Below are 26,946 nucleotides of genomic sequence, written 5' to 3'. Positions count from 1 at the left end.
GTGATCCGGGAATCCTGATCAAAAAGAACAGAAAGATAAAATTCATTTGATCTGCCTGGCATTTTTTATAAAATAGGCATAAGAAAAGCACAATGAATTTCTCAAAAAAGAACAGTATAATAAAACATGCCCAAGAGTTGCCACTTCCCCTCCATCACATTCCTGTGCAGAAATGTCCCCTGTATAGGAATTTTATATGTGAAACAATGTTGACCTCAAAATGTCTAGCTCATCCAATCCTGACTGTGAAAAGCAGGCCATATAAGCATATATAAATAATAGTAGTTACAAGAATTTTTGCAAGAGCAAGAACTTCAGCATTTGTTGTGATTCATTTAACTTGTTAATCTATTAGTAAAACTTCATATGTTGCTCATATAAGTTGAGTTTAATGGCTGCATGTTGACTGCGTGATTCTGTTGTACCGTTCGTGCTGAAGTGGTACCCTGCTTAGCCATTTGGGATGCTGGGATTTTATTTTATTTTTAGGGCAAGATCCATGCAGAATAAATTACAGTCAGAACTAGGGTTGGGTGAGAAATTTGCTTTGACAAGTTTTTTTTAATTAATATACACTATTCACACCTCCGGAGCCTTTCAGTGCGGTGTGAGAGAGTTGCATATTGAAATCCTCATTTTTGCAAGCTTTCTGATGGAATTCATTCGAGGGGGAAAACATGCACAAAAATTGGACACAAAATGTATATATTTGAAAAAGATGTGTGCACAAAACTGCATTTCAGGAATGTAAAGTACCTGGAAAATGAGTATGTTTTTTAAAATGAGCACAAAAATGTGTACATTAGGAAAAATACACGCACATGAAATACAAATTTCTGTACGGGTTTGTTTTTTTAAATCGCACAGTCATGTGGAAACGGGACAGAGTGAGCCTGACCATAAAAATCCAACCATCTCAGCAAGACCATGACTGACACATTTATCCATCCCTAGTCAGAACCCATTTTTTATATTGGATCCAGAATTGGTGTGTGCTGTGATCTGAGGGAAGAGACTGGGAACCAAAGCTGGAATGTGAGATGCAAGTGGAGACCGATAATAAGGGGAAATGGTTTGGAAACTAGCACTGGATTAATTCGTTCATTTCTTTATTATTGCATTTATATCCCAACTTTTTTCGTCTTGCAAGGGAACCCATAGCAAGCCAGCTTACATAGTCCTCCTCCTCTCCATTTTATCCTCACAACCCTTTGTGGTGGATTAGGCTGAGAGTCAGCGACTGGCCCCGAACTACCCAGTGAACTTCATGCCCAAGTGGGGGCTAGAACCCAGATCTCCCGAGTCCCAGTCCAGCACTCTAACCACTGCACCACACTGGCTGTGTGGATTAAGACGCATGCCGGGATAGTGTTGATGTATACACCTGGTATGAATCAAAGGCAAGGGCTGACTAGGCAAGGTTGGGAGTTTAGGTTGAAGCATGAGTGGTCTTGTTCAGGTCAGAGATCAGTGTGGTTCTGAATCAGTAGCTTCCGCACATTCTGAAATAGCTGGACACACAGTCGCAAAAGGGAACGCATCCTAGACTCTCCAGTCCTCCAGCAGAGGCTGCTCATGCATCAGAGGAGTGCTGATGCTGTCTAAACTGAAGGAGATCCAACAAGGCCTGATGCAACTTATAATGAAACCAAATTTTGTGCCTGGCCGATTCTTGCAATGCTTTTTGGAAGGGGAAAGAGCCTTCTTTAAGAGGAAAAAGCAACCTGATTCCTGTGCCCTGAGATACTGCCATGAATTTGTGTATATATTGCTTCCTTCTGTCAACAGAAGAGTTACAATTCAAGTTTTGAATGTTTTCATTAAAAGCCAGTCATAGTCAAAGCATTCCCCCAGTACCTCCAAAAAAACATGAGGTGACAGTGTACTGAGGGGATGAGGAGAACAGATGAACCAGCTCTCTATGTACCTGTACTGATTGGTTATTCATTTCAGATATGTGCATTGCCACTGCGATTTCTCTTCTCATGATCCTCATCTGTGCCATGGCCACATATGGTGCGTATAAGGTAATGCATGATTTATGGCATCTTCTTCTGTTTGAAATCGTCCTGCTTAAAAATAAGTAAGGCTGGCTCTCAGTGTGACCAAGGAGGTTCATGGGGAAATAATGTTATTGCTACTTGTAATGTATTTGTCATATGAAATTGCCATGAAGATGCTGCTGAAGAAGGAATCATCATGGCAATTATACCTAACATATGTGTATCCACATGTACATACAGAGCCTGTATAATTTAAAATGCCTTAACAGTGCAGTTGGCCAAAATCACTCTGAGTGTGGAAGCTCTACATCAGAGGTGGAGAACCTCAGGCCCATGGGCCAAATCCAGCCCTCCAGGGTTCCCCAGATGGCCACTTCTCCTTCCCCTGGTTCCACCCGCTTTCCCCCAACTGTTGGTCTTTGGGTGGCTTCCCAGCTTTTGTGCAGTTTTTCCCCATTCTAAAATACTTGAACGCTTCTCTTAAGGCTTGGCTACGGGCAGGGAGAACAGTATGCTACAATCTGCTGCTATTTTTGGTTTCTTGCCCCCCCTTTTGTCTTCAGCCCTGCCCACCCCTAGAATGTGACCCCCGAAAACTTCTCCAAAATTTAATTCAGCCCTCAGGCGGAAAGAGGTTCCTTGCCCTATGTTTTCAGCCACCCGTGAGCATCATCTAAAGGGCCTGCAAACTTCCATGAATGAGCAATCTCAAAAGCAGGATAAAAGCTCTGTGGGAAGAAGCCCTGTGTGGCAGGGCATTCTTAATGATACAGTGGAGAAAGTGCATGGAGAACTCAACACAGGGAAGCCACGGGGATGAAGTACATCCATCCGAAATGGCAGCCTGCCCAGCGTATGCCTGCTCTTCTTAGATTTACACCCCAGTTCTCAGTGTTTTCAACAGTGCCTGCCTATGATACCAATGTTGTTATGGCATTTCACCAGCACTATGGCTTGTTTCCAATGTTAATCTGACTTGAGTCCCATTCATTTCAATGGGTCTACTCTAAGTAGAACTGACATTGGCTGCAACCTTACAGCACTTTGTGTGGTAGCTGGTGGGCATATCATCCTGAACGTTTAGATAGAGGTGCAGTAAGTTAAAGTGTACATCCATCCATATGAACAACCCTCTTTGGTCACTTCTAATTTGTACATCCCAGCTTCATCAGGTCCAGTTGAACCATTTTTTCCACGTTTGTATCTTCGACAAGACATTGAAATGGCGAGGAAACACCCTTTTGTAGATACTGAGCATATGCAATACTTTAAAAGGTGTTGGTTTTGGTTGGGGAAATAAAAGTTAAATGATAGTTTTTAGTCCAGCTATGGATGAGACTACCTGAATTTTAAAAATGGTCACTTTCCTCCTACTTGTTGTCTACATTTTCTTATAGTAAGTGTCAAAGATAAGAACTGTGAATACATATAAGCAAACACAGGACCCACAAAAAATAAATTTATATTTATTCCACTCGAATATTGGATGTTCTAGGCAGCTGGAAAAATATAATCCCCACCCCCACGCTTCACAGCACTTCTTGGGTGTATGTCATTGTATAGCAGTTTTAACAGATATTTTCATCCTGTGAAAAATGTTAATAGAAGTGTTTAGTAGACTGGGCTTGCTGTGTTGATTCTGGAAGATACAAGATAACGAAATAGGTAATGGATAAATGATATATTTTATAGGACTAACCTAAATCTAACAAAATCGGTTTGGACCCAAACTTGCCCTTCTGCAAATGCAAGGGATGGAGATCCCACTGGAGGAACAGGTGAGGTGATTTCACCAAACTCCCCCTGCAGCACCCAGCAGCACCACTTATTTATTTATTATTTATTATTACATTTAAATCCTGCCTCTTTTCCTCTTGTAAGGAACCCAGGGCAGCTTACATGATCCTCCTCCTCTCCGTTTTATCTTCACAACCACCTGTGAGGCAGGCTAGGCTGAGAGTCAGTGACGGGCCCAAAGTCACCCAGTGAGTTTCATGGCCAGGTGGGGACTAGAACCCAGATCTCCTGAGTTCCAATCCAACTACACCACAACACTTAAGCTGTTCTGGAAGGTCTACCGATCTTCTGGAGCACATTTAAAGGGGGCTGCAGGGAGAAGCGGAATCAGCTAAAATTGCCTCCCATCTTCCTCCAGTAGGAGAATCCAGTAGGAGAACTCCACCCTCGTGTAATCCGGATCCAGCCTATTGATCTACTTGGTATCACCTTGTTTTTATAATTTGGTTCTTCTTATGCTGTGAACCACTTTGAACTATTTTGGAAAAGTGGTAAAAATGTGTTAAGATGCTATAGCTAAATGTTAAGTTTCTTTTCTCTCTCTTTTTTTTAATATATAGCAACATGCAGCTTGGATCATCCCTTTCTTCTGTTACCAAATCTTTGATTTTGCACTCAATACCTTAGTTGCTATCAGCATCCTTGTTTATCCGAACACAATTCAGGATTACTTGCGGCAACTGGTAAGACATTTCTTATTCACTATTTTATTTATTTGCTAGTGCATGGACCTGGCTTGGCCAGTTGGAATAGCCCCAGGTATGACTAAATCTGGATCCAGTCCAATATTTAACAACAAAGTAACTGGAGCTGACCACATGCAACCTAGCCTAGATGAAACAAGGGACAGAACCCAGGCAAGGTTTGGATGAGCTGTAGCTCCTATCTACCATAGTTTGGCTTTCACAAAAACGCAAGGCATTTTCACATATTCCTCCTGTTGGAATTGAATGCTTATGCAGGTGTAGGCAACCTGGTGCCCTCCAGATGTCTTGGAAAACAACTCCCATCAGCCTCAGCCAATACAAATAATGGTCAGGGATTATAGCAGTTGTAGTCCAAAACATCTGGAGGGCACTAAGGTACCTACCCTCCGATGTATGTAAAGCCAGTTTGGGCCAAAATGTTCCTCATCTCTGCTCTATTTTCTGCATCAGCTACAATCAGATTGTAATATAAAAGTTACAAGAGAGACTTAAGGGCAGTTTCGATTGTTGTTCTGCACTGCTTTATGGTGCTATGGTTTTACACCAGATAATGTAGTATATACATTTAAAATAAAATTTAAGCCTGTGATGTGGAATTGCCCTTTGTGTGAGTTCATGCAACGTGTGTTTCATGTGATACTTTGAAGTCTATAACTTCACTACTTGAACATGTGAAATTGTTGTCATGGTAAGCTGCTACCAAACATTCTCCCACTTATTACTTGTGTCTTTTACTGCGGACAAAGAATGCAGTCAGAGAACAATGTTAATTGCATTAGAATTGCAGTTGTCCGGTGATGGCTTGGTTATTTGTAGCATTCATCACTCGGGCAGCAAGGAAGTGCAAAACTTATAAACGAGTGTATAGGAAGCTGCCTTTAGCAGGTCGGACTGTTGGTCCATATAGACCAGTATTGTCTACTCTGACTGGCAGTGGTTCCCCAGGAACTACCAGCATATTTTCGCTTAAAGCTCTTACTACTTGTAACTAGGCCTTAGGAGAGGCATTTCAACATTACAGAATGGGGGGGGAAACTGCCCCAAAGTTAGGAAACCACCAAACAATTGGTGGTTGGGAGAAAGGGGATGGGGCCAGGAGAAGGGGGCATGGCCATTTGGGGAACCCCAGAGGGCTGGATTGGGATGCCAGGTGGGCCAGATTTGGCCCCTCGACTTGAGGTTCCCCACCCCTGCCCAATAGAGAAGTCCTCCTTGTCTCTTACTCCTCTCCCACAATTAAGTCGGGGGGGGGGGGGCTGTAGCTCCGTGGTAGAGCACATGCTTTTCAGGCAGAAGGTCCCAGGTTCAGTCCCTGGCATCCGCAGTTGGGAGTGGGAAAGACCCTGAAACCCTGGAAAGCTGCTGCCAGACAGTGTCGACAGTACTGGGCTAGATGGACCAAGGGCCTGACTCCGTGTAAGGCAGCCTCCTTTCTCCACCAGGGAAATGTGCTGCATTGCTGTTTGTGTAAATTGTAAAAGCAAAGGCCTAATAAAGTGCTAACTTGAAAAACCAAGTTCTTGCAAATGGGATCTGTGGTCCTTCCTCATATTATGCATCCTGTTCATAGTTGCATTGAGAATAATAGTGTGATGCTGGAATGCAAGCATTTTTCAGAACACATTGTCCAAGTTTTTCTTCTTCCTGTGGCAAGCATTTTGAAAAAGGGAAATAGCTCTAACTCCTTAGAGGATTAGAACAGATTAGTGTTTTGCTGAGCTTGAATCCTGGTTATTCTCTTCTGACAAAAGACTTGAAAAGGCTTCATAGGCTTAAGGTTTTGTTTGTTTGGTTGTTTTACAGTAAGTGCATTACTCAAAGAGCACTTTTACTAATGGTAGAATGACATTGGCAAGTACTGCATATGTCAAGTTTATCTCTTCCTTTTGCTTACGATGCTCATGTTCAAACATAGATTTTACTTCATTAAATTTGTAGTGTGTTCTGGATGACCCAACCTCACCAGAAAGCATTCTGGCATGCTCTAAACCAGGTGCAGCTTTCAAACAGTGGTCCAGTCCATTCTACCCTGAATGTACAGACAATGGCCCTGAGTGAGCCATCATGTTAGTGCATATTTATTTATTTATTACATCCCACCTTTCTTCCATTGTGGAACGCAAGGTGGCTACTTGTGGTTCCCAGATAGTCCCCCTCCAAGCACTGACCAGACCCAGACCTGCTTAGCTTCAGCAAGGTGGCTGCCTCCTGTGCCATATGAAGCATATGCTTCATTGCTCCCACTTGCCTCCTCCTGCCAGTGGGCATGGCTAAACAAGCCAGGGACTCTCTGTCTCTGGCTTGGTTAGTGTTACATCTGAACTGGGAACTCTGGCTTGTTTCTCCTCAAACAAGCCAGAGTCATAAGCCAGCGTTTGTTTTTGGTTGCCTCCCATTGGGGAGCTGAAGGAACCATTTCCTACCCACTCTCAATAGAAATATTAGGAACATACTTAGGAACATAGGATTGTATTGAGCGAGACCATTGGTCCATCTAGCCCAGTACTGTCGACACTGACTGGGAGCACCTGCTCAGGGTTACAGACAAGAGTCTTTTCCATCCCTACCTGGAGATGCCAGGGATCAAACCTGGGACCTTCTGCATGCAAAGCAGGGGCTCTGCCACGGAGTTATGGCCCCAATAGTTTCCTTCCCTGTGTTTTGTCTATGCAAGTGCACATGTAACCTCCCATCTGATACTGTATTTAGGCAACAGCAGTTATGAGATCCTCAGGCCTCCTTCTAGCCTATCTCTATAGTGGATGAAAGCTGTATATCAGGGCACCATTTGTTTCAATATGTCTTGCACAGCAGAGGAGATAGTCCAGTGCACCGTGTTCAAGTGTTGCCAACACCATAAACAGAAGTGTACCAACTGCATTGCGCCATGAGCTGCTGTATTCCCCTGCTATATTGACTCCCCACCCTCACCCCCGCGGACAGGTTTTATAAAAGCCATTTTTTTAATGGCCATGTTTCCATGCCCGTGGCTTAATTCATTGTGCATACTGAATCAAATGATAGAAAATGTAAGAGTTTAATGTTGTGTTTTTGACAGAACACATAGCAGGACTTTAGCAAAGATGATAAATTAGGATTGCCTCAGGGCAACCGCCATTCAGTCATCAGCTTGTAAGACATGATGTGCCACTTGTTGGTGGAGGGGGGCGGGGTTGTTGCAATATCTTAATATGAAAGTAAAAAAGCAAGCAAACAACACTTAGAATGTATTATTTTTGTCCCCAGCCAGTGCTATTAATTCCATTTGTGCTTAGTTGAGTCAGAGCAGTGCTTCAAAAGGTCCAAGGTGCTATCTAGAGCAGCCTTCCCCAATGTGGTGCCCTTCAGATGTCTTGGACTACACTTCTCATCACCCCCAGCTACAAGCCTGGTAGCTGGGGATGCTGGGTTGTATTTTCCAACACAGAACTACATTTCTGAGGGTTCTTTGCTGTGAACCCATTACAACAGGAATGGAAAATCTGCAGCTCTCTAGATGTTGCTGGACTACAACTCCTAGTGTCCCTGACCAGTGGCCTTGCTGGCTGGGGCTGTTGGATGGAGGTTTCCCACTCCTGCATTACAGTTTAACTGGAATGATTTCAGTAGTGTAAACAACATTTCTACTTATGGTTTTCTCCCCCTCGCCAAGCTTCAAATCAAACTGATGCCTTTATTTAACCGATCTGAAGAAATTCCGTAGCTAGTTAGTTATACAGCACTGCCAATAAGATTTGCATCAATAAATATTTTTTAATGTGTTTAACATGGGGACCTCCGGACTGCCCAAATGACCAGCTGCAATGTTGCACATCTGGACTGCCCAAATGTCCAGCTGCAAGTAATTAACAGGTTCATGTGTAGTATAGATTAAGGACTTGCTGTTTTGTTTTCTCCTTGTCCCAAAAAGATATTTAACACAATGTGAGATTTGGCAATTCTTTCATCATCTGATCTAGGTGCAAGTGCTGCTATTTGAGAAGCATAAAACACCCACACACATCTACATAAATATTGTGGAATCTTGGCAATAGTTCCCTAGTGAACTACGTGGATGGTAGAAGTCCTGCTGACTGCCTAGGGATGCACAAAGATTGTTTAACTGCATTTTCTCAGCACCTTGCTGAATTTCTCCTTTCTGTTATTTTACTGTGCTGCGAAAGGTTAATCTACTTCTTAACTGTATCTCTTCTCATATGCTTTACTAGTGGCATGATTAGAGTAACAGCCTTCAACATGTGTGTGTGTGTGTGAGAGAGAGAGAGAGAGAGAGAGAATTTCCCCCCACTCTTGCCCACTTCTAAGCCAACAAGTGGCTAGTGCTTACAACTTGTGTTCCCCCCTTCCTTGAGGTATCAATCAAATCCCTTTGTGCCTCTTTCCTTCAAAGGTGTTTCCTGACACACAGCAGCGGCTCCCTAAGCAGAGAGACAATTTGTATGCTGTGCTAATCATGTCCTGCTTGTGGGCTTCCTGTCGGGGCATCTGGTTGGTCACTGTGCAAACAGAATGCTGGACTAGATAGGCCTTTGGTCTGGTCCAGCACAGCTCTTCTTATGCAGTCTGAAGGACAGGATTTGAAAGGTGTTGGAAAGCCCGAATTCAAGGCTTGGAATATCCAAAAGGTATTTGAACTGGGGAACTCCATGCTGAAGCTTTGCAGCTATAAACTCTTGCAAAAAATCATGTGAGAGGAAACGATCCCAAGGGCAGCTGCTTTACTTTTGAAAGAAGTAGAAGTGCTAAACTGAATCACATCCATGTCTGAAGTAACATGAGAACTACAATGCAGGTGTATTTTCCTCTAAGAGAAGTACTGTCTAAGTCAGGGGTTTGTCCACATTATCACAGCAAGAGTGCTTTTATTGCATTCTTGCCCCATCTCAAAGAGCTGACTTTCAGCTATGGCAGCTCAATGGATCTGCATGAGTAGAGCACCCACTCGGTGGGCGCCATGTTGCAAATGTTCATTTCAATCCAACCTCCACTGAAAGAATGCCAGAGTTTTAGGCGATTCAGTTTTGCTATACTGAAATAATAGCTTGTGTTCTCAGGTCTCAGGAATATGTATTTTTGATTCTTCTATTAAATTTCCCAAATCTTCAGATTTGTTACTCAACACAAGGGCATCCATGCCTTAAAAAAAAAAAAAAAAGAGTAACATGACAAACTTCCTGTATTGTCCTCTTCAGATTTTCAAACCAGCACATTAAAAAAAAAATTTTGACTTGATAAGTCATTCAGAACCAACATGTTGAATGAGATGTAGTCTCAGCAGCTGTAAGATGAAAGACCTGGTCCCTGTTCTAATCTGCAGCACGTGTTTCTGCTAGATTGGACTTGTTAGCTGTTTATGACTATGGCAGATGTTCCTGCCTTTTACAGCAAAGGGAGCACTTTATTGGTTATTTGGTTTTCTCTGCCTCCTTTCCTCTATCTCCCCACACCCCTTCAATAGCGCAGTGAGGTCATTTTAGACTCCGGATGTAACAGTCCTGTGTACCCACTTCTTTAGAAGGTAACGTGCACTTACTTCAAATGGTGGAGGGTGGTGACTCTGAGGTCCTTTAGAGTTCTGACTGGTTCTGACTGAAACCTGGAGCAGATTCACTGCCCCACTGACATCAGAGCTGCCAGCCTCCACTGACTTCAACATGTGGTAAGCCAACAATGCTGCAGTTGGGAGCCCTCCCGATCATTCTCTTCAGTGGAGCCCTGTACTTCTGCCCCAAAGTCCTGCCCTTATGGTGCCACTGCCCTCGTTCCCACTCAGGAGAAATTAATACCAGCATGTTCAATATATGGGAATGTGTCCCTAAAGGAAGAGCAAAATCCTGATATAACAATCTTCCATGTTTAGATAAATGGATCCGGGTTCTATAATACCAAAGTGTATAACTTGAGCAAAATATGGCTTCCACCACTGGATGCTTTGTTGCTATATAAAGAGCTCAGAATAATTACAGTTGGTCAGTTTTAACTGAAACTGTGTTGCTTAATTGTAGTGGCATAAGTAACTTTCTGGAGTGTCTATGAACCTCTTAAATATCCTTTTTATTTACTAATTGTCCATGGACAATCTTAGTGATAAAAGAGCAATATAAATATTAAGGGTGCCATATTTAGTCCATTACTCTATTAAAGTGATCAGTTTTAAAACATTAAGGTTTAATGAATTAAAAGGTGCCCCTAGTTGATAAATCTGCAGATTTTAAAAAATGTAACAATTGTAAGACAGCTTTAAGTGCCGTCGTACAAAGCATTCCTGTCATATGAGAGAGAACAAGGAATGTGACCCAGGTATGAATCTTCTTAACTAAAAGCTTTTCTACATGAGACTGTTCATCCGTTATTAATCTGCTGTATCCACTTTCAGTTTTATCACAGAGCTGAGATCCGAGTCCTACACGAAGAACGTTTCCTTTCCTGCTACATAATCTCTAGGTGACCCTGTGGAATAGCAGAATAGCGCAAATACACAAGTGAAAAAGGAGTTCTTCACTTTCACAATTAAATGCCACATTTTCCCTGCTCTAAAAAAAACTTGTTGAAAGTGTGCATTAGACACGGAAGCAAATCTGGAGCGTCATGGCATCATCTGAAGAACCCAGAAACAATTGTGAGTAGGGAATGATGAGTACATGCTAAATGCCTCATGTAGGAAAGCCCTAAGAGGCAGAGCAATCCTATTTAGGTGCATGGAGAAGAGAGAATCCTTGGCAGAGGGACCTCCATGTCCTCAGCCCTGCTGGCTCATGCTGGCCAGGGCAGAAAGTAGGGGCTGGTTTTTCCTTCCCCTTTCCTGTACTTTCTTAAAAAAAAAAAAAAAAAAGTATTTTATTTTATTTCCTTCGGACCCCAGTGGGAGGGAGATTCACTATGCTAGCTGTAGGGCTAGGATAGGTTTTCTCCCTTGTCAGGGGAATAAGGCAGCTTTGGAGTTTGTGGATCCAAGGCTGCCTCCAACATGGCCCCCAAATGCCCTTTTCCTCTCCTACTGGTGGTGGTAAATCTGCACCAGCAGAGCTCTCTGCCAGTGTACTGGGGGCTCCTCCAGGGGAGTAGGCGCCAACCCACTGGCACTTCCACAAACCCTACAGCCCATGGGAGGAGGAGATCTGATCTCTGATCCCCCTCACTGCCCTCATGGATCTTTCTGCAGATCTTCCCTCTCCTACATCAGAGAGGGGGTAAATGGGTGGATCAGTGGTGTGGAGTGGGGGAGGCTGTGGACATGAAGTATTCAAAGCCCTCCCCACTCCCTGCCACGCCCCCAGCACATGTGGTGGGGATTTAGACCAGCTCAAGAGCTGGTCTGTATGTTTCCCTCTCACATGCAATGGGAGGCAACTGATAACCTGGGAAGAAAGGAGCAGTGAATGCCACTCTTCTCTCCCTCCTGCCCTCCTGCGGGAATCCAACAGGGCTTAGGAAATCTCAGAGCGTCCCAACCTCGAGCGCTCCAGCTAAACTGTAGGATTGCCCTGTTAATCAGTCAGCAAAAACTCAAATGATTGATTGACTAAGATTTCTTTGAATGGCAGACAGCTCTGATAAATAGTAATCTTGAGACATTTTTCTGATGCTGTTAAATGCTATTGGCTTTATAAGGGGAACAAAACAACAGCCCAGTGTCCTGGCTGATAACAAAGGGGGTTAATGTTAGACTGGAATTCTTCCCAAGGTATGAGAACTCTGGTATAGTATCTTATGTTACTTTCTGGAAAGATATGGCTGCATCCTCAGGAAGCCTATCAGTATCTGAAAAGTGAGGGGGAAATGCGACAAGTAGAACCATAGTCTCAGGGAAATATTTAAGGAGAGAATCTGGAAATGAGCTCTTCATCTAAGATACTTATGGATCGTTAAATGAATGTTTAAGCAAAACTAGTAGAAATGTAGGAAAATAGACATTCTCATCAACACTTTGCTTTATTTTATTAAAGCAAAGTTCACAATGCCTTCTCCCACCCCTCTCATCCTTGGGCTAGGGTTGCCAGACCTCATTTGTGTGTAAGGTAGTCTTCCCCAATCTGGTACCCTCTAGATGTTTTAGATTACAACTCCCACCATTCCTGACCATTGGCCATGCTGGCTGGGGCTGATGGGACTTGCAGTCCAAAACATCTGGAAAGCACCTGGTTGGGAAAGGCTGCCCTATAGCTAGCAAAACAATCTCCTGCCAATTCCTTTTACAGAGCCAGTGCTATTCTAATCCAAGCTAGTCTGTGTTGGAGTTTCTGTCTCTGAATCCTACCTTGACCTGACTGAAGGACCAGAATCCACCCTTTCCCCTCCACTCTGTCATCTGTTCCTCAAATACCACATCCCTTCGAAAAAATGGCTGTTACAGTTTTACTCATATAGGAGAGATCTACCCTGCCTTTCCTCCATGGTACACAAGATGGTATGCTTGGGGTTCCCAGACAGTCTCCCATCCAGGCACTGGCAAGATCCAGACCTTCAGCAAGATGGCTGTGTCTTGTGCCTTCAGAACAGGGGTAGGAAACCTTGTGCTCTCCAGATGTTTTGGACTACAAATCCCATCAACCCAGCCAGCATAGCCAATGGTAAGGGATTATGGGAGTTATCGTTCAAAACTTCTGGAAGGCACCAAATTGCCTACTTCTGCTTCAGAACATGTCCTTGGACCAAGGCATGATATAAGAATGCCAAGTTCTGAAATTTGCACTTGTGCCTTTCGACCACGGCTTGGGGAGGTAGCACTAAGCTTGCCACGTGACTAGCCAAATTCGGTTCGAGTAGTTGAGCTACAGCCTGGATTTCAGATCCACACATCCTTAATGCAATTTGTCCCACTGTAATGACATCCGGTGTGTTAGTAACTAGTGAAGTGTATTCATTAACAGATGAAGAGGTTGCTGGAGTGGTGGAGGGGAATGAAATTATCCTTCTGTTTTGATGCCGTGTTTGAAACCCCCCCAGAGATAATTGCCTTCCAGTGAAGGCAACTGTGTATTCACAGCAAAGCAAAAAGTGATCAAAATATCGTCTCAGCATGAGAACAGAATAATAAAGAAGCAGAAAGCATAGTTGCATAACATTTATCTCCAATCTGTTACACACCATCTGGTGGGATTAAACAATCGGAACACTTCAGTGACATTCCAGATGAAGAAAATGTCTTGCCAGCAGCTGGCAGAAAAGAAATTTGTGCAGAAAAGTATATTTGTCTTGATTTATGCCTGAATGAATCTAACAATAATACCGAAGAATTAATACTGGTCCCAGAATATCTAAGAAGGAAGAGGAGCTCTTCCTCCCCACCTCCACCCCAGTAACTGAAAATGTAATTGAAAAGAGCCTTTGTGGATTCTGTAAAGAAACAAAAGAATTGCATCAAGTTATTTTATATATTATATCCCATCTTTTCTTCAAGGAACTCAGTGTGAAATTCAGGGGAGGATGGTGGCTCCAGTTTTGGAGGGGCAGTGATTCCATTCTGGGTTTTAGTTAGAACCAGCCATAACTCTAAAGGTGCTATCCAAGTTTCTGAACTCAATTTGGGGATAGGGCTCAGCACCTTGGATAGCACCTTTAGAGCTCTGGCTGGTCCAAAACTGGAGCCACCAGCCTCCACTGGTGAAATTCATGATTCTCCCCCTCTATTTTATCCTCACAACAACCTTGTGAAATAGGTCATGTTGAAGTATGGTGACCAGTCCAAGGTCTTCATGGCTGAGTGGGCATTTGGACCTAGCTCTCCCAAGTTTTAGTCCAACATCCTGACCACTGCACTGCACCGACTGTTGTGTATCAGCATCACTTTCCATGATGCATATACAGTGGTGAGAAAAAGTTTGTGAACCCCATAGGCTTGTCACATATTTCCAACCTAAAATGTTATTAGATCTTACTCTAACCTCATAATCCTAGATAAAGAACAATAGATAACCTGATTAAACAAATGACACACAAACATGATAATTTTTCAACATTTATTTATCCACAACTGATTCAACATTCAATATCCATGTGTGAAAAAGTATGTGAATCTTTACATTCAGTACTTGGTGGCACCCCCTTGAGCAGCAAAGACTTCAAGTAAGCGTCTCCTGTAATTGTTGGTCAGTATCTCACATCGGCCTTGAGGAATTTTGACCCATTCCTTCTTACAGAACCGCTTCAGCTCAGTGACATTTGAGGGTTTCCTTGCATGAACAGCTCACTTCAGGTCCTGCCACAACATTTTGATGGGGTTTAGGTCTGGACTTTGAGTAGGCCATTCTAAAACACGGAATACCTTCTTCCACAGCCATTCTTTTGTAGATCTGCTTGTATGTTTAGGATCATTGTCTTGTTGCATGACCCACTTTTGGTTCAGCTTCTGCTCATGTACAGATGGCCTGACATTCTCTTCTAGAATCTTCTGATACACTGCAGAATTCATGGTTATGTCAATACTGGTGAGCCATCCAGATCCTGGGGCAGCAAAGCAGGCCCAAGACATCACATTCCCACCGCCATGCTTGGGCAGTTAGGATGAGGGTCTTCTGTTCGAACTCAGTGTTTGTTTTTTGCCAAACATAACGTTTCTCATTGAGGCCCAGGAGTTCTACCTTTGACTCGTCTGTCCAGAGAACATTGTTCCAGAAGTCTTGGGGATTATCTATGTGATCTTTAGTGAACTTCAGACAGTCAGCAATGTTCGTTTTAGAGAGCAGTGGTTTCCTCCTTGCTATCTTCCCATGAACACCATTCTTGTTCAGTCTTTTTCTGATCATTGAGTGAGGAACACTCATGTTAGCCAAGGCGAGAGTGGCCTGCAGATCCTTGGATGTTACTCTGGCCTTCTTTTTGACTTCCTGGATGATGCACCGGTTTGTTCTTGGAGAGATTTCGGTAGGACAACCACTCCTGGGTAGAGTGACTGTGGTCTTGAACCTTCTCCATTTGTAGACTATCTGCCTGACAGTGGATTGGTGGAGCCCCAAATCCTTAGAAATGGTTTTGTAACCCTTTCTAGTAACAGCTTTTCTTTTGATCGTAGCATGAACGTGTTTCCACACAACCGTATGGTGAAAACCAAACTCACAAAGATTTTGATCCTTTTATAGGCTGGGGCCTCCCAAACTCACCCCTGAAGATCTACCTAATTACTTCAGTACATGATTCTAATTATTGAGTTGATGCAACCATGGGTTCACTTACTTTTGCACATACCCTGACTCTTAAGTACTCATTGTTTGCCCAATATATACATTGCTTTATTTCACAAGACATGGAATTGGTTAATATGAACCCTATTGGATATTTAGAAAAGGACTGCTTTTGATTCACGAAGGCTATAATGGTAAAACTATGGAATTTCTGGAATTATCATTAGGGTTCACAAACTTTTTCTTGCCACCATGTATAGCACTATAGCATGAGCAAAAAAAGGAGCTCTATGCAGCTTAGAGCAGCCTTCTGCATCCTGGTACCCTCCAGATGTGTCAAACTAGGGGTGATGGGAGCTGTGGAAGGCACCATGTTGGAAAGGCTAGCTTACAGCATCTCAAAGTAAATGTTAGTCTACAGAACAAGTTTGTGTTTATTTTGCTGGAATGTGAATGTTGTGTGCAGAATGCAGAGCATCCTCTGGAGCAGGGGTAGGCAGTGTTTTGGGGCAGATTTGGCAAGTTGAGAAACTGCTCTGCACACCATCTTCTTGGTGGCAGGATGTACTAAGGAGAAAGGCATCAGCTGGCAGCCAGCTGCTATCTTCACTTCCTAAGAATAACTCTGAGCCCCCACGTGTGGCCCAGCGGTATGTATGTATTTATTTATTGCATTTATATCCCGCCTTTTTTTTCCTCTTGCAAGGAACCCAAGGTGGCTTACATTATCCTCCTCCTCTCCATTTTATCCTCCCAACAACAACCCTGTGAGGTAGGTTGGGCTGAGAGTTTGTGACTGGCCCAAAGTCACCCAGTAAGCTTCCATGGCCGAGTGGGGACTAGAACCCAGATCTCCCGGCTCCCAGTCCAACACTCTCGCCACTACACCACACCGGCTCTTTATAGGAAAAGAAGAAGGGAGCAGCAAGAGGCCCTCACTTTGGTTTGAAGCAATCCCAGCTGCCAGTAAGAAATTCCGTTGTTGTTTTTTAAGTAGGAGGGGCAGGGCTCCTTGGTGGGCATCAAGAAAGGTGTTCGAGGGCACACAGGTGCTCACAGGTGGCACAATGCCAACTCCTGCTCTAGAGGGCTCTGTGATGATGCTGAAGGTCTGGGGTGGGGTCTCACTCCTCATCTCTCACAGCCCCATCTTTCCCGGCTCTCACACGAGCTCCATATTTCTGAGCCCATGCATCTGGGCATATAGCCTTTCTAAGTCTCTATAGTTGACTATCCCTGGTTCATAGCAAGATCTTTCTTTAATATTTTGTGAGCTCTGAGTGAGGTTTTCCAGTTAATCTTATGGCTCTAGAAACCATTCTTCCTGCTCAGTATAGTGGCCAATATCTCTTCTTGTCCCCCAATTACATATTTGCCAAACCCAGATGGGCCTATCTACATGCGGCATTTACTCTGGTTCTATTCCACCCCCAAGTCAATAGTGTCAGATGATGCACGCTGCTCTCTGTAGCTAGCCTGGTGTTCCTTGCCTTAAATCTGGTGTTTTTTCAAACTCATTTTCTGTTGGATTTTCCTGTCACAGCAGCTTCAGTGCTGTTCGGGAGTCCATGTGACCTCAGCTGGCTTCAGCGCAGGCTGGTGGAAGTGGCGCTGATTGGCAGAAGGGGAAGCTGTGTGGCACGGGGCTGTGGGGAGAGCAGAGGGTAAACATGTCTACCCGGAAGTAACTCACTGCCTTCAGTTCCACTTTGCTGAGTTAAAACTGTGCTGTTGTGAACGTGGGCTCAGTCGCTGCCTCTCAATTTACATAGTCATTGAGCTTGGGAGTGGAGACGGGAGCAGCCCTGCTGTTTAGAAACTGTGCAGCTATGAAGAAGGAGTCGGTGCCTCTCACTTTACATAGTCATTGAGCTTGGGGATGGGGGAGCCAGCCCTGCTGTCTTGAAACTGCGCAGCTACAAAGGAGTACAGCTGAGAAACCGTGGACGCCGGTTGATTTGAAGCTGCACAGCTAAAAAAGGGTGGATACAAGGGCAGATGTTTTTCATGAACATGTACGCAGCCTGTGTTTGGTGTGTGTGGGGGGGAGTCTGTTGATTGGGCAGTTAATATACATCAAAGACAATGTGCTAGTCATTCTCCCTCCTTGCTGGCTCTCTGCTCTCAACACCTCTTGCACTCCCACTCATTCTACTCAGCCTCCATGCAGCAGTGGCTGCCTGCTTGCCTGCCCTCCTCATAACTGTGTGTGTGTATGTGGGGTATGTCACGAAAGTCTACTCGTAAGCAAGTCCTCCACTGCACTTCATTGAACACATGAGGGAGGGGGAGGAAGCCTCCGCTCATTGGCTGCCCCGCACCTACGCATTTACTGACATTCATTTCTACTTGCAGCAGGACTCGCCCATCCCCCCCAACTAATGCTGCTTCAGTTCCCGTATACCCTGCAAAAGCGGAGGAATACAGCACTGCGTGTACTGTGGAAAGCGCTAATTCGATTCTGTGAAAATGTGGGTTTTGCCCAAATCGCTTCACAAAGCAGTTCCATTTAGATTGGCCCATGGTCACGCAAGAGACTGGAGCTTGGTTTCCCCAGCAAGGAATATCATGCTTTGTGGAAATTTGATTTAGTGCACAGATTTCAAACCAAACCTCATGGGTGGCAGTGAGCAACCTGACCTGCTGCCTCACAGGCTTGTTGTGAGGTTTAAAATGACTGCTCTGAGCTTTTTAGGATATAAATGCAACAAATAAAACCTTGTCTCTGGATCTAAAGTATTCAATAGCAAGGGAGGGGGACTCTTTGATGATGATTACTCACAACATGCATTTTGTCTTTTTGCAGCCGGCTAATTTTCCCTACAAGGAAGAGATTATGTCAGTGAATTCCACCTGTCTAGTTGTGATTATTCTTCTTTTTATAAGTATCACCCTGGCTTTCAAGGTAAGTGTGCACCCATCAAAACTGACTTGAGAAATTTGTTGAATGGTTTTTATCTATCTCCTGTATAGCGGTGTTTGTGAGCAGGGGAAGACCGAAAAGGGCAGGAGTCACAGTACATGTTACTTTGAAACCTGCATGGCCAACAGTGGGTCTGGTTCCAGAGGGTGGTGAGGTCAAGAATTTCCTCAAGTTGTAGGCTGGCAGTGGGTCCACTGCCAAAACAGCACCCTAATTCTGCCTTTGTGCAGAAGGTCAGATGCAGTGTGAAAGGATTAATTCAACCTCTTTCTGAGGAGGGAGACCCTGTAAAGGTGCCTTGTCCCAGGACCCAAAAATCCTGGCAGTGACTAATTGGAAGAAGAAGAGTGTTCTTTCTATACAGAAATGGGCAGGTTTTATGAGTACAAGAGAAATCTTTTCTTGTTCATGACCCATCTGTACAGCCCATCTCCTTGAATAAGCAATAAACATGGACAATATCTGGAAGTCTCACTAGGCCAGTTCAGACATAGTGGGTAGACATGATTTCTTGCTACATGAACAAGATTACATGAGTCTTGGGCTTACGTGCTTCCCCACTCCCCCTCCTCTTACATGGCCACAAGGAGGAGATTGGAAGCTTGTTTCTGCTTTTAAATAAAACACAGTTTTCTGTTATGTCTGAACAATTCAGGGACCTGCGGATTGTTTAAATTGTGTTTTGTTAGAACAAGCCAGGATCAAATGGTGGTTTCCGATCTTGGTTTGTTCTAAAACCACAGTTTATCTGTACCACAGATCTCTGAGTTCACACATGGAACTGTGGTTTATTTTAAAAGCTTCCAATCTCCTCACGGCTGTGCAGGAGGAGGGGAAGAGGAGTGTGTGGAGCCAAAGCTCATGCAGCCTTATTCATGTCTGAACCAGCCCAGTGTGTGTTTCTTCCTTTCTTTCTCTGTCACAAATGCACACCTTTGACCTGTGTCATTTCCAGACAAGAAGACAGAAGTCCTTGCTGCTCATGGTGTACATGCTCATTTATTTTTTCCTGCTGGTATCTGTAGTCAAACAGGTTTTGCAGACCTTTGAAGCACCACAAAAACATGCAAAATCTACTTACTGGAGATGGCAATAGAATGAATGTGCACACCACAGGCCTTCATCGTATCAACTTTAGCTTTGTGGGGAGGGGGGAAAAAACTATTGTTGGTTCCCATCCTGAATTATTTACATGAACTGAATGTAGAGAAAAGATAAGCCACAAGCCAAAGAGTTCATTTAGACCAAAGGTGGGCAAATTCCAGGAGACAGGGGTCCACGTTGCCTCCCCCTGGGCTGCAGCGGGGGTCAAAACCCTGCCCTCATTTGCCCAACTGCCAATGCCAAATTTCAAAGGTGGCTGCTGCTAGAAAGTGGATATTTTCCTTTAAAGTAGCCACTTTATAAAGTTGCTGCTGCCACTTCTGCACAGTCAGGATTTTGGCCACAAACTGCTTTGGGAGGGCTTCTGCCCTGAAAGGCCGCCAATAATTTTTAAAAAAATTCCTTTTGCGGGTAGCTTTTTCCCCTGGCCACTGCACTGCTGAATTTTGCAAGCACAGCTGTGTTGGGGCAAGTGGGTGCCTTAAACACAGCCAAGGGGAGGCTGCATGCGGCTTGCAAGCCATGTGTTGCCCACTCATGATTTAGAAACATGCACAGGTATCAGGGTTTCCCTTTGGGATTCCCCACCCCCACTTCTTTTAGATAGCAGCTCCTACACTGCTACAGAAAATTCTTTTGAAGCATCCCTGCATCTCAGAGATAGTTTTCCAAATGCTTCTGGAAATGGAATCTCACTGTGCATGTGGAGTCTGCCATACAGCTTTTTGGACTGGAGCCATGGGGTTGCTTTTTCAAGCCAAGCATTATAGGGGTTGTTCAGGAAACAAGACCATACTCTCATTTTAAAAGATGACCCAGGACTCGTCTTCCTACAGTAAGCCTGGTGTGGCAGGATGGGTCTCTCGGGCTGCATTTCAGGACATGGTGGGGAGGGGGCAAGGACAGAGAAAGCAAAGGTGGGCAGGGCTGGATGTAATTCTTCTGGATTTGGACATTCTCCCACCAAGCATACAAAACACAGCTCTCAATCCTGAGCAAGTCTACTCAGGAGTAATCCCCAATGCAACAGCTCTCATGCCTGCAAAATGCTCGCCTCCATTCTATGCGACAGCTCTCATGCCTGTAAAGCATCGCTCAGTTCTTTTCAGGTAACTTAAAGGCAAAATCCCTTTAAATGCCTTGTCATTTCCGATCACTGATTGGAGATAACTGCAAAAGAAGTTTGCAGGCGGATGGGGAACCCCTGGGGGCACATCTGGCACAAGAGCCAGAGGTTCCCCATCCTTGTTCTGTAGAATGAGCCACTGATCTGCAAAACAGCCAAGCTTGTATAGTTGGATGTAAGTCTCATTTATTTCACAAGGCTTAAACTGGCTTAAGTTTGTTCACTCAACTAGTTTTGCTGAAAGTAGGTCAAGATTATCTCATTTCTTGGACTAACCTTTTGTTTTGGAGGATGGAAAACCCTTCAGCGGGCAAAAATGGACTAAGTGAAGCCAAAGTTGTGTGTGTGTGTGGGGGGGGTATTATTGGGAAGATGGACTTTGGCCCATATTATAACATCTCTTATCATTCTAGCATTCACTTAGCCTCTGATGTGCTAAGTGAGAAATATAAACTTAATGCAGAAGTCCAGCCATCTCTGGCATTCTAATTTTGAATTCTTTGTGTTTTGCATAAAGCCTAAATCTGCTTTGCAGATTTATGGAATCAGCACAATGAAATGAAAGCCATAATCAAGTACACTGTGTCGTTCACCATTGATAGATATGCCATATAGTGCCAGTTCCATTACATTTTGATACTCATTTCCTTATTCCTAATGAAGACAGCAGTAAGTAGCAGAGGCAGTCTGACATAATCCAAGAGATCACTGAGGATAGCAGGAAAGGACAGGTACTGATATCTGGTAGATTAGCCTTTCTCAACCTGGTGTTATCCAGACAAGTTGGACTACAAGTGGGCAAAGCAACCAACAATAGTGGTCTGACACATCTGGGGAATGCTGTTGAAGACAGACAGAATGACAACTGAAACTAAAGCTGGAGAAATTCCAGCAGAGCTAAAGCCTTGAGATAAGACGGTAGTTTTCATGAGAGTTAAAAGGTGGGTTCAAAGTAGCTTTGCATTGTGAAACACACATTTGTTCCACTTCTGTGGCTAATCAAATAGATATTGTAGAGTTCTGTGATTTTTTTTAAAGAATATGAAAATTTCAAAATCTGTTTATTCAAGGCGGAAGTGGGATGAATGTCTACATAGTGAGCAGTGGGCATCTTCTTCAAATGCTCTTCAGCTCTGAAAAATATGGTCACTTGTATCCAGACATAATTTGGGCAACTTAATGATGCCTATAGTTCTTCTGTACTTTGAAAAACATGTCCTCTATTTATTTATTTTATTTATTACACCTATATCCCATCTTTTTTCCTCCTTAAGGAACCCAAGGCGGCATACATAATCCTTCTCCGCCATCATTTTATCCTCACAACAACCACCCTGTGAGGTGGGTTGGGCTGAGAGTCTGTGACTGGCCCAAAGTCACCCAGTGAGCTTCCATGGCCGAGTGGGGACTTGAACCCGAATCTCCCGACTCCCAGCCCAACACTCTTGCCACTACACCACACTGGCTCTATTTGAAAACCAAAAAAACCTTCCCTCCACCCCCAAAAGTATGCTGTACATAATTACCTTGAAGCAAATTCAGCTTAACGAAGTGGGGCTTCTGAGTAGACATGGATATGATTGTGCAAGGTCCATTGAACTCCGTGGGATTTACCTCTGAGTGGAGATGTATAGGATTACACAGTTGGCTTCTTTTCTAGAATGTATTTTCTAAACAGCGTACCTGTTTCATGTAACACTGGAATGGATCAACTGGAGACTCCCAAGTCTATAAGTGGAACAAAACATTATGGTATATCTATTCTGAAATCCTGCTATGACAATGCAGAATAAAGGATTTTGTCATGCCCTTGGCCAAATGGGCACAGACATGAGAGCAGCCTCATTCTGCTTTGCATCTACAGCAGCCTTCCCCAACATGGCACCCTCCAGATGTGTTGGACTACAATAACCAGCACCCCCTAGCCAGCAGGAGGGCACCAGGTTGGGGAAGGCTGTTCTAGAGCACGGTCTTGCTTTCCATTTTGTTTGGACTTTGGCATGTATCTCCCATCACTCATGATGGCTTAATATTCCATATATATCTGCATTATTATGGATCTTTCTTATTACTTCAGTATTTACGAGGTAACTTTTTAGTTTCCAATAACAGAACTGTCTAACCTTCTCTTTATTTTATATTCTGGTGTTACCTGTCCAGTATTAAGTTTTCGAGATATCTATGATGGGTAGTCTACGGATGTATTTAGTTACTTTCAGGCAGTGTTGGAAAGAACCACCAAGGTCCTGTAGTCCAACCCAGGCTCCACGTATCTTGTGACCAAGGCAAATGCAGCCCCACAGTAGCTCACTAGACTTCCTGGTTTTGCTGTGTGCTCTGCCAGTGGCTACTGAAGAAGCAAGAAATTTGCTGAACACCAGGCAAGCTTTCAATACACAGCTGTGTTCAGCTTGGTGGGTCAAGAATTAAGCAAGCTTTGCCAGGATGCATGTCATCCCAGAGATCGAAGTTGAGAAGTATCTTCTCAAGCTTCCTTTTAATAGCCTTTACCAACAAATAGCCTTTGAATAGCCTCTCCAACTTCACTAGACCAATATGCTCCATAACTAAAATGTTCTTCATAGGAAATGCTTAACATTATTCAATTTTTTAAGAGTTGCCCCATCTTTTAACCTAGTTGCCTTGAATTCTTTTCTTTTTAAGATAGAGAAAACAATTGTTTGGCATATTTTAGTGTATTATGATATAAATTTATTATTTATATTTATTGTTCACAGCCCTGGAATATATTGGATGGAGAACTGTTTACAGATGTGTTAAATAAAGAATTAATTGTTCCCCTTTCTATTTATAAAAAATCTTTAAGAGGTTTGAAGATGGTTATCACTCTTCCCCACACCCCCAATCCCGCTACTTAAATATTTTCTCCTAAATGCTTACTTTTCACTACTTGTACAATTTCAGTTCCAATCACATAATCATGATCGCTGCTCTTAACTTTTCAGTATGCATTTGGGCCTCAACTTTTGACATGTTGAGAGAAAGTAGTACCCCCCCCCTGCAATCTTTGATATGATGCTTCTGCTAATGCAGAGTGAAATAGGATTAGGTTTCTTTGCAACCATACTGCATTGCTGACTCAATCCATTTGTGGGGAAGTATAATCCCCAGCTCATTTTCTCAGCATGGCAATCTTTAAACCATTTACCCCCTACTTTATTCTTGCTCGGTTGGATTTTCATTCCTCCCAATCTCACTCAGCAAATTTCATGAGGCCCTGTACATTGAAACTTTGTTTTGAATTAGTAAAAGTTATAAATTGTTATCGGTCCCTGCTAGGCAGGAAAAGGATGTTCAAGGCAAGGAGCAACCATCCTCTTTAAATATGCCTGAGTTATTTTTATTAAAGATAAATTTTAATTTTGTCACTGTTTATGAGCCAAAAGTTGAAGCCCAGGTCTATGTTAGTAGCCCTTTAAAACCTTGTAAAACCAAGCCACTGGATCCTATTAATCTTTGGCAGGCAGCACGGCACTGCTTTGTGGTTTCCTGTACATGGAGAGCTTTTATATTTGGCCATCTTTACTTTCTTCTGCCGTATTTCTTTTAATACTTCACCAGATTGCATTTGCTTACACCAAGATGAAATTACTCTCGCTCCTAACACACACACACACCCTTTTCTGCATTTCAGAACACAGAAGCAACTGAAGAAATGTATGGCTAATTAATCTTTTATACTCATCGTGTATATGAGATTATTGTAATCTTACAATTGAAAAAGGAGGGTGCTAGTAAAATAGAAGTACGTTTGGAGTTAAATAAATTCTGTAACGTTTAAACTGGTGTTCCAGGGCTTTTTCTTCACTCCCTTAAGAGAGAGCATGCAAGTTCAGTTTAGAATGGAATGTTCAGCCATTGAGGGCATTTTTTTAAAATAGGCCAAGGAACTTAATTGTGCTGAAGTTTCATGTTCTTCCTTTGAAAAGCACTACGGGGGCCTTTTTACATGTTACACAGAGGGGAAGTTCAGTCGTAATGCTAAACCATATTTTAGCATTACAGGAATGGGCCACAGCCAGCTTTGGGCTCACATGCATCTGGTACGCACCAGAGGGGGAGCTCAAAAGCATCTCCTTTCAGTGTTAAACTTAGCAGAGTTCCCCAAACTCTGGAAATTCTAGATTCTACATCTGAACTCTGGGAATTCTAGATTTTATATCCAAACTCTGGGAATTCTAAATAATTTAAAGTATGGTTAGTTCAAACGAGCCAGCATCAAATGGCACTTGATTATAAGTTTCTTTATACCTTGCAGTGTTCTAGTGAGAATGAATTATCTAGACTGTAGCGCACTTCGTACACTAGGGGATGGAGGTGTACTATTAAGTCTTTAATTTAAAGAACTACTTTTGTATAGTGCTTTTGAGAGTTCAGAGCATTTCACTTGCATTATCTAACTGTATTCCCTACAGAAATCCTGTAAGGTGGAGGTGGGGAACCTCAGATCTGCAGGCCAAATCCTGACTGCCTGCAGTCCCAATCTAGCCTTCTGGAATTCCCCAGATGGCCACACCCCTTCCTCTGGCCCCACCCCTTCCTACAACTACCAGTCGTTTGGTGGTTTCCCAGCTTTTGCAGTTTCCCCCATTGCAAAAGGCTGAAATCCTTCTCCTAAGGCTTAGTTACTGGCGGAAAGAGCTTCAAGCTAATCCGTGTTGGTATTTTTGGCCCCACCCTGTTCACCCCACCCCCCCATACTTGGGACGTGGCTCCCAGGACCTTCTCTGCAGTTAAGTGTAGCCCTCGGGTTGAAAGGGGTTTGACACCCCTGCTGTTAGGGAAGTCTCACCATCATTAATATCTGTTGTTGTTGTTATTCCGTACATATTGCAGATGGGGGAACTGAGGATGAGAGAGTGACTTACCTAAGGCCATAGCAGAAGTGAGATTTGAACCAGCAGCTGCCTTGAGCTCAGCCTCTTAGCTTTCCCCAAGCTGGTGCCCTCCCAGTGTGTTGGACTGCAATTCCCATCATTCCCAACCAGCATGCGAGTAATGGAAATTCTTAGCCACTATTCTACACCAGCTCTCTTTACAGAAGGAACTCAAGGAATTAGCTTCCTGTTCTAGCTAGACTACTGAGTGAAGTATATTAAAGCCATATTTGGGGGGGAAATCACTCCTGTATTTTTAGATAGGAAAGGTATACACTGTAAAATAGGTCAGTGACTCAGTCTAATGGTGTTTCAGCAGAATAAAAGGCTTTTAAGGACAAATCTGCAGGAAAGTGGCCGGGCAGAATGAATTTCCATTACAACGGCTGTGTGTGCGTCTCCAACGCACTTGGCGAGCAAACTGAGTTTAGCTGCTCATATTCCCAAATATGTGTCAGTAATCACTCTCGTTGCCATTGCCTGTTGTCGGGGAGCCATGGACCTCTTTGATTAGGAAGCCCCCATGAGCCTGGCTCACAGGGAAACTGCTCCCCTCTTTAAGCACATGTTTTCGGGGCCTAGCCACAAGTACTGATAGGCAGAACCCATTTTTGTGACTCCAGCAACAAACGATTAAAAATGTTTGCAGAGCAGCGACAACTGCAAGCCAAGGTTGCTGTCATTTGAAATAACAGTTGCAGTTTTGTTCCAGTACATCAGAGCAGGAACTGCTTAGGCTTAATGTTCGTACAGCCCCTACGTCTGCATTTCCTTGGAGAAAACCTAAAGGGGGATGGATTTGCACTCCCTGAACTGCGCATTTTCTGCTTTTGTGGAGTTTTAAAATGTGCATAAGATCCATCTACTACAGCGTTTGCCTTGTGAGAGCTTATGAGCTTATGTCACAAATCCGTTAAGTCTTTACAGCTGCCTTGCAAATAAGTCTATAGGTGGAATTAACCCAGAGAAATTAAGAAGTAACTGCAAAACTGTTTTGGGGAAAGAGGAGGGTGATTTCCACTGATGCTGAACAGGAAATCGTATTGTCTGTACATGCTTTCCCCAGTGCGGTGCCCTGCACATGATTTGGACTCCAAGTCCCGTCATCACTTACCATTGTCCATGCCAGCTGGGGCTGATGGGAGTTTTAATCCAAAACATCTGCATGGCACCAGGCTGTAAGTATGCTTCCATGCTGTCTTGACTGTTCCTATAACGTAAGTCTGATTTGTGCCCTTAGACATTAGTGGCCTATTTACGACCTGAAG

At 43.6% G+C, this 26,946-nt stretch overlaps 1 protein-coding gene across 1 annotated transcript in view; it reads left to right on the top strand.

Annotated features, from left to right (window-relative positions):
- Positions 1-26,946, top strand: part of LAPTM4B (lysosomal protein transmembrane 4 beta) — a 62,089-nt gene that overhangs the window by 23,822 nt on the left and 11,321 nt on the right. Inside the window, exons 3-5 of the mRNA XM_084849063.1 lie at positions 1,954-2,027; positions 4,361-4,483; positions 18,434-18,532. Of these exons, the coding sequence (XP_084705189.1) occupies positions 1,954-2,027; positions 4,361-4,483; positions 18,434-18,532 (296 nt within the window). The remainder of the gene's footprint in view (positions 1-1,953; positions 2,028-4,360; positions 4,484-18,433; positions 18,533-26,946) is intronic.

This window comes from Heloderma suspectum, chromosome 4, assembly GCF_057233095.1.
Source record: "Heloderma suspectum isolate Gila_16-S chromosome 4, 16-S_ref, whole genome shotgun sequence".
NCBI lineage: Eukaryota > Metazoa > Chordata > Lepidosauria > Squamata > Helodermatidae > Heloderma > Heloderma suspectum.
Note: the sequence above shows the minus strand (reverse complement) of the source record. Positions and strands in the feature narration are given on the sequence as shown.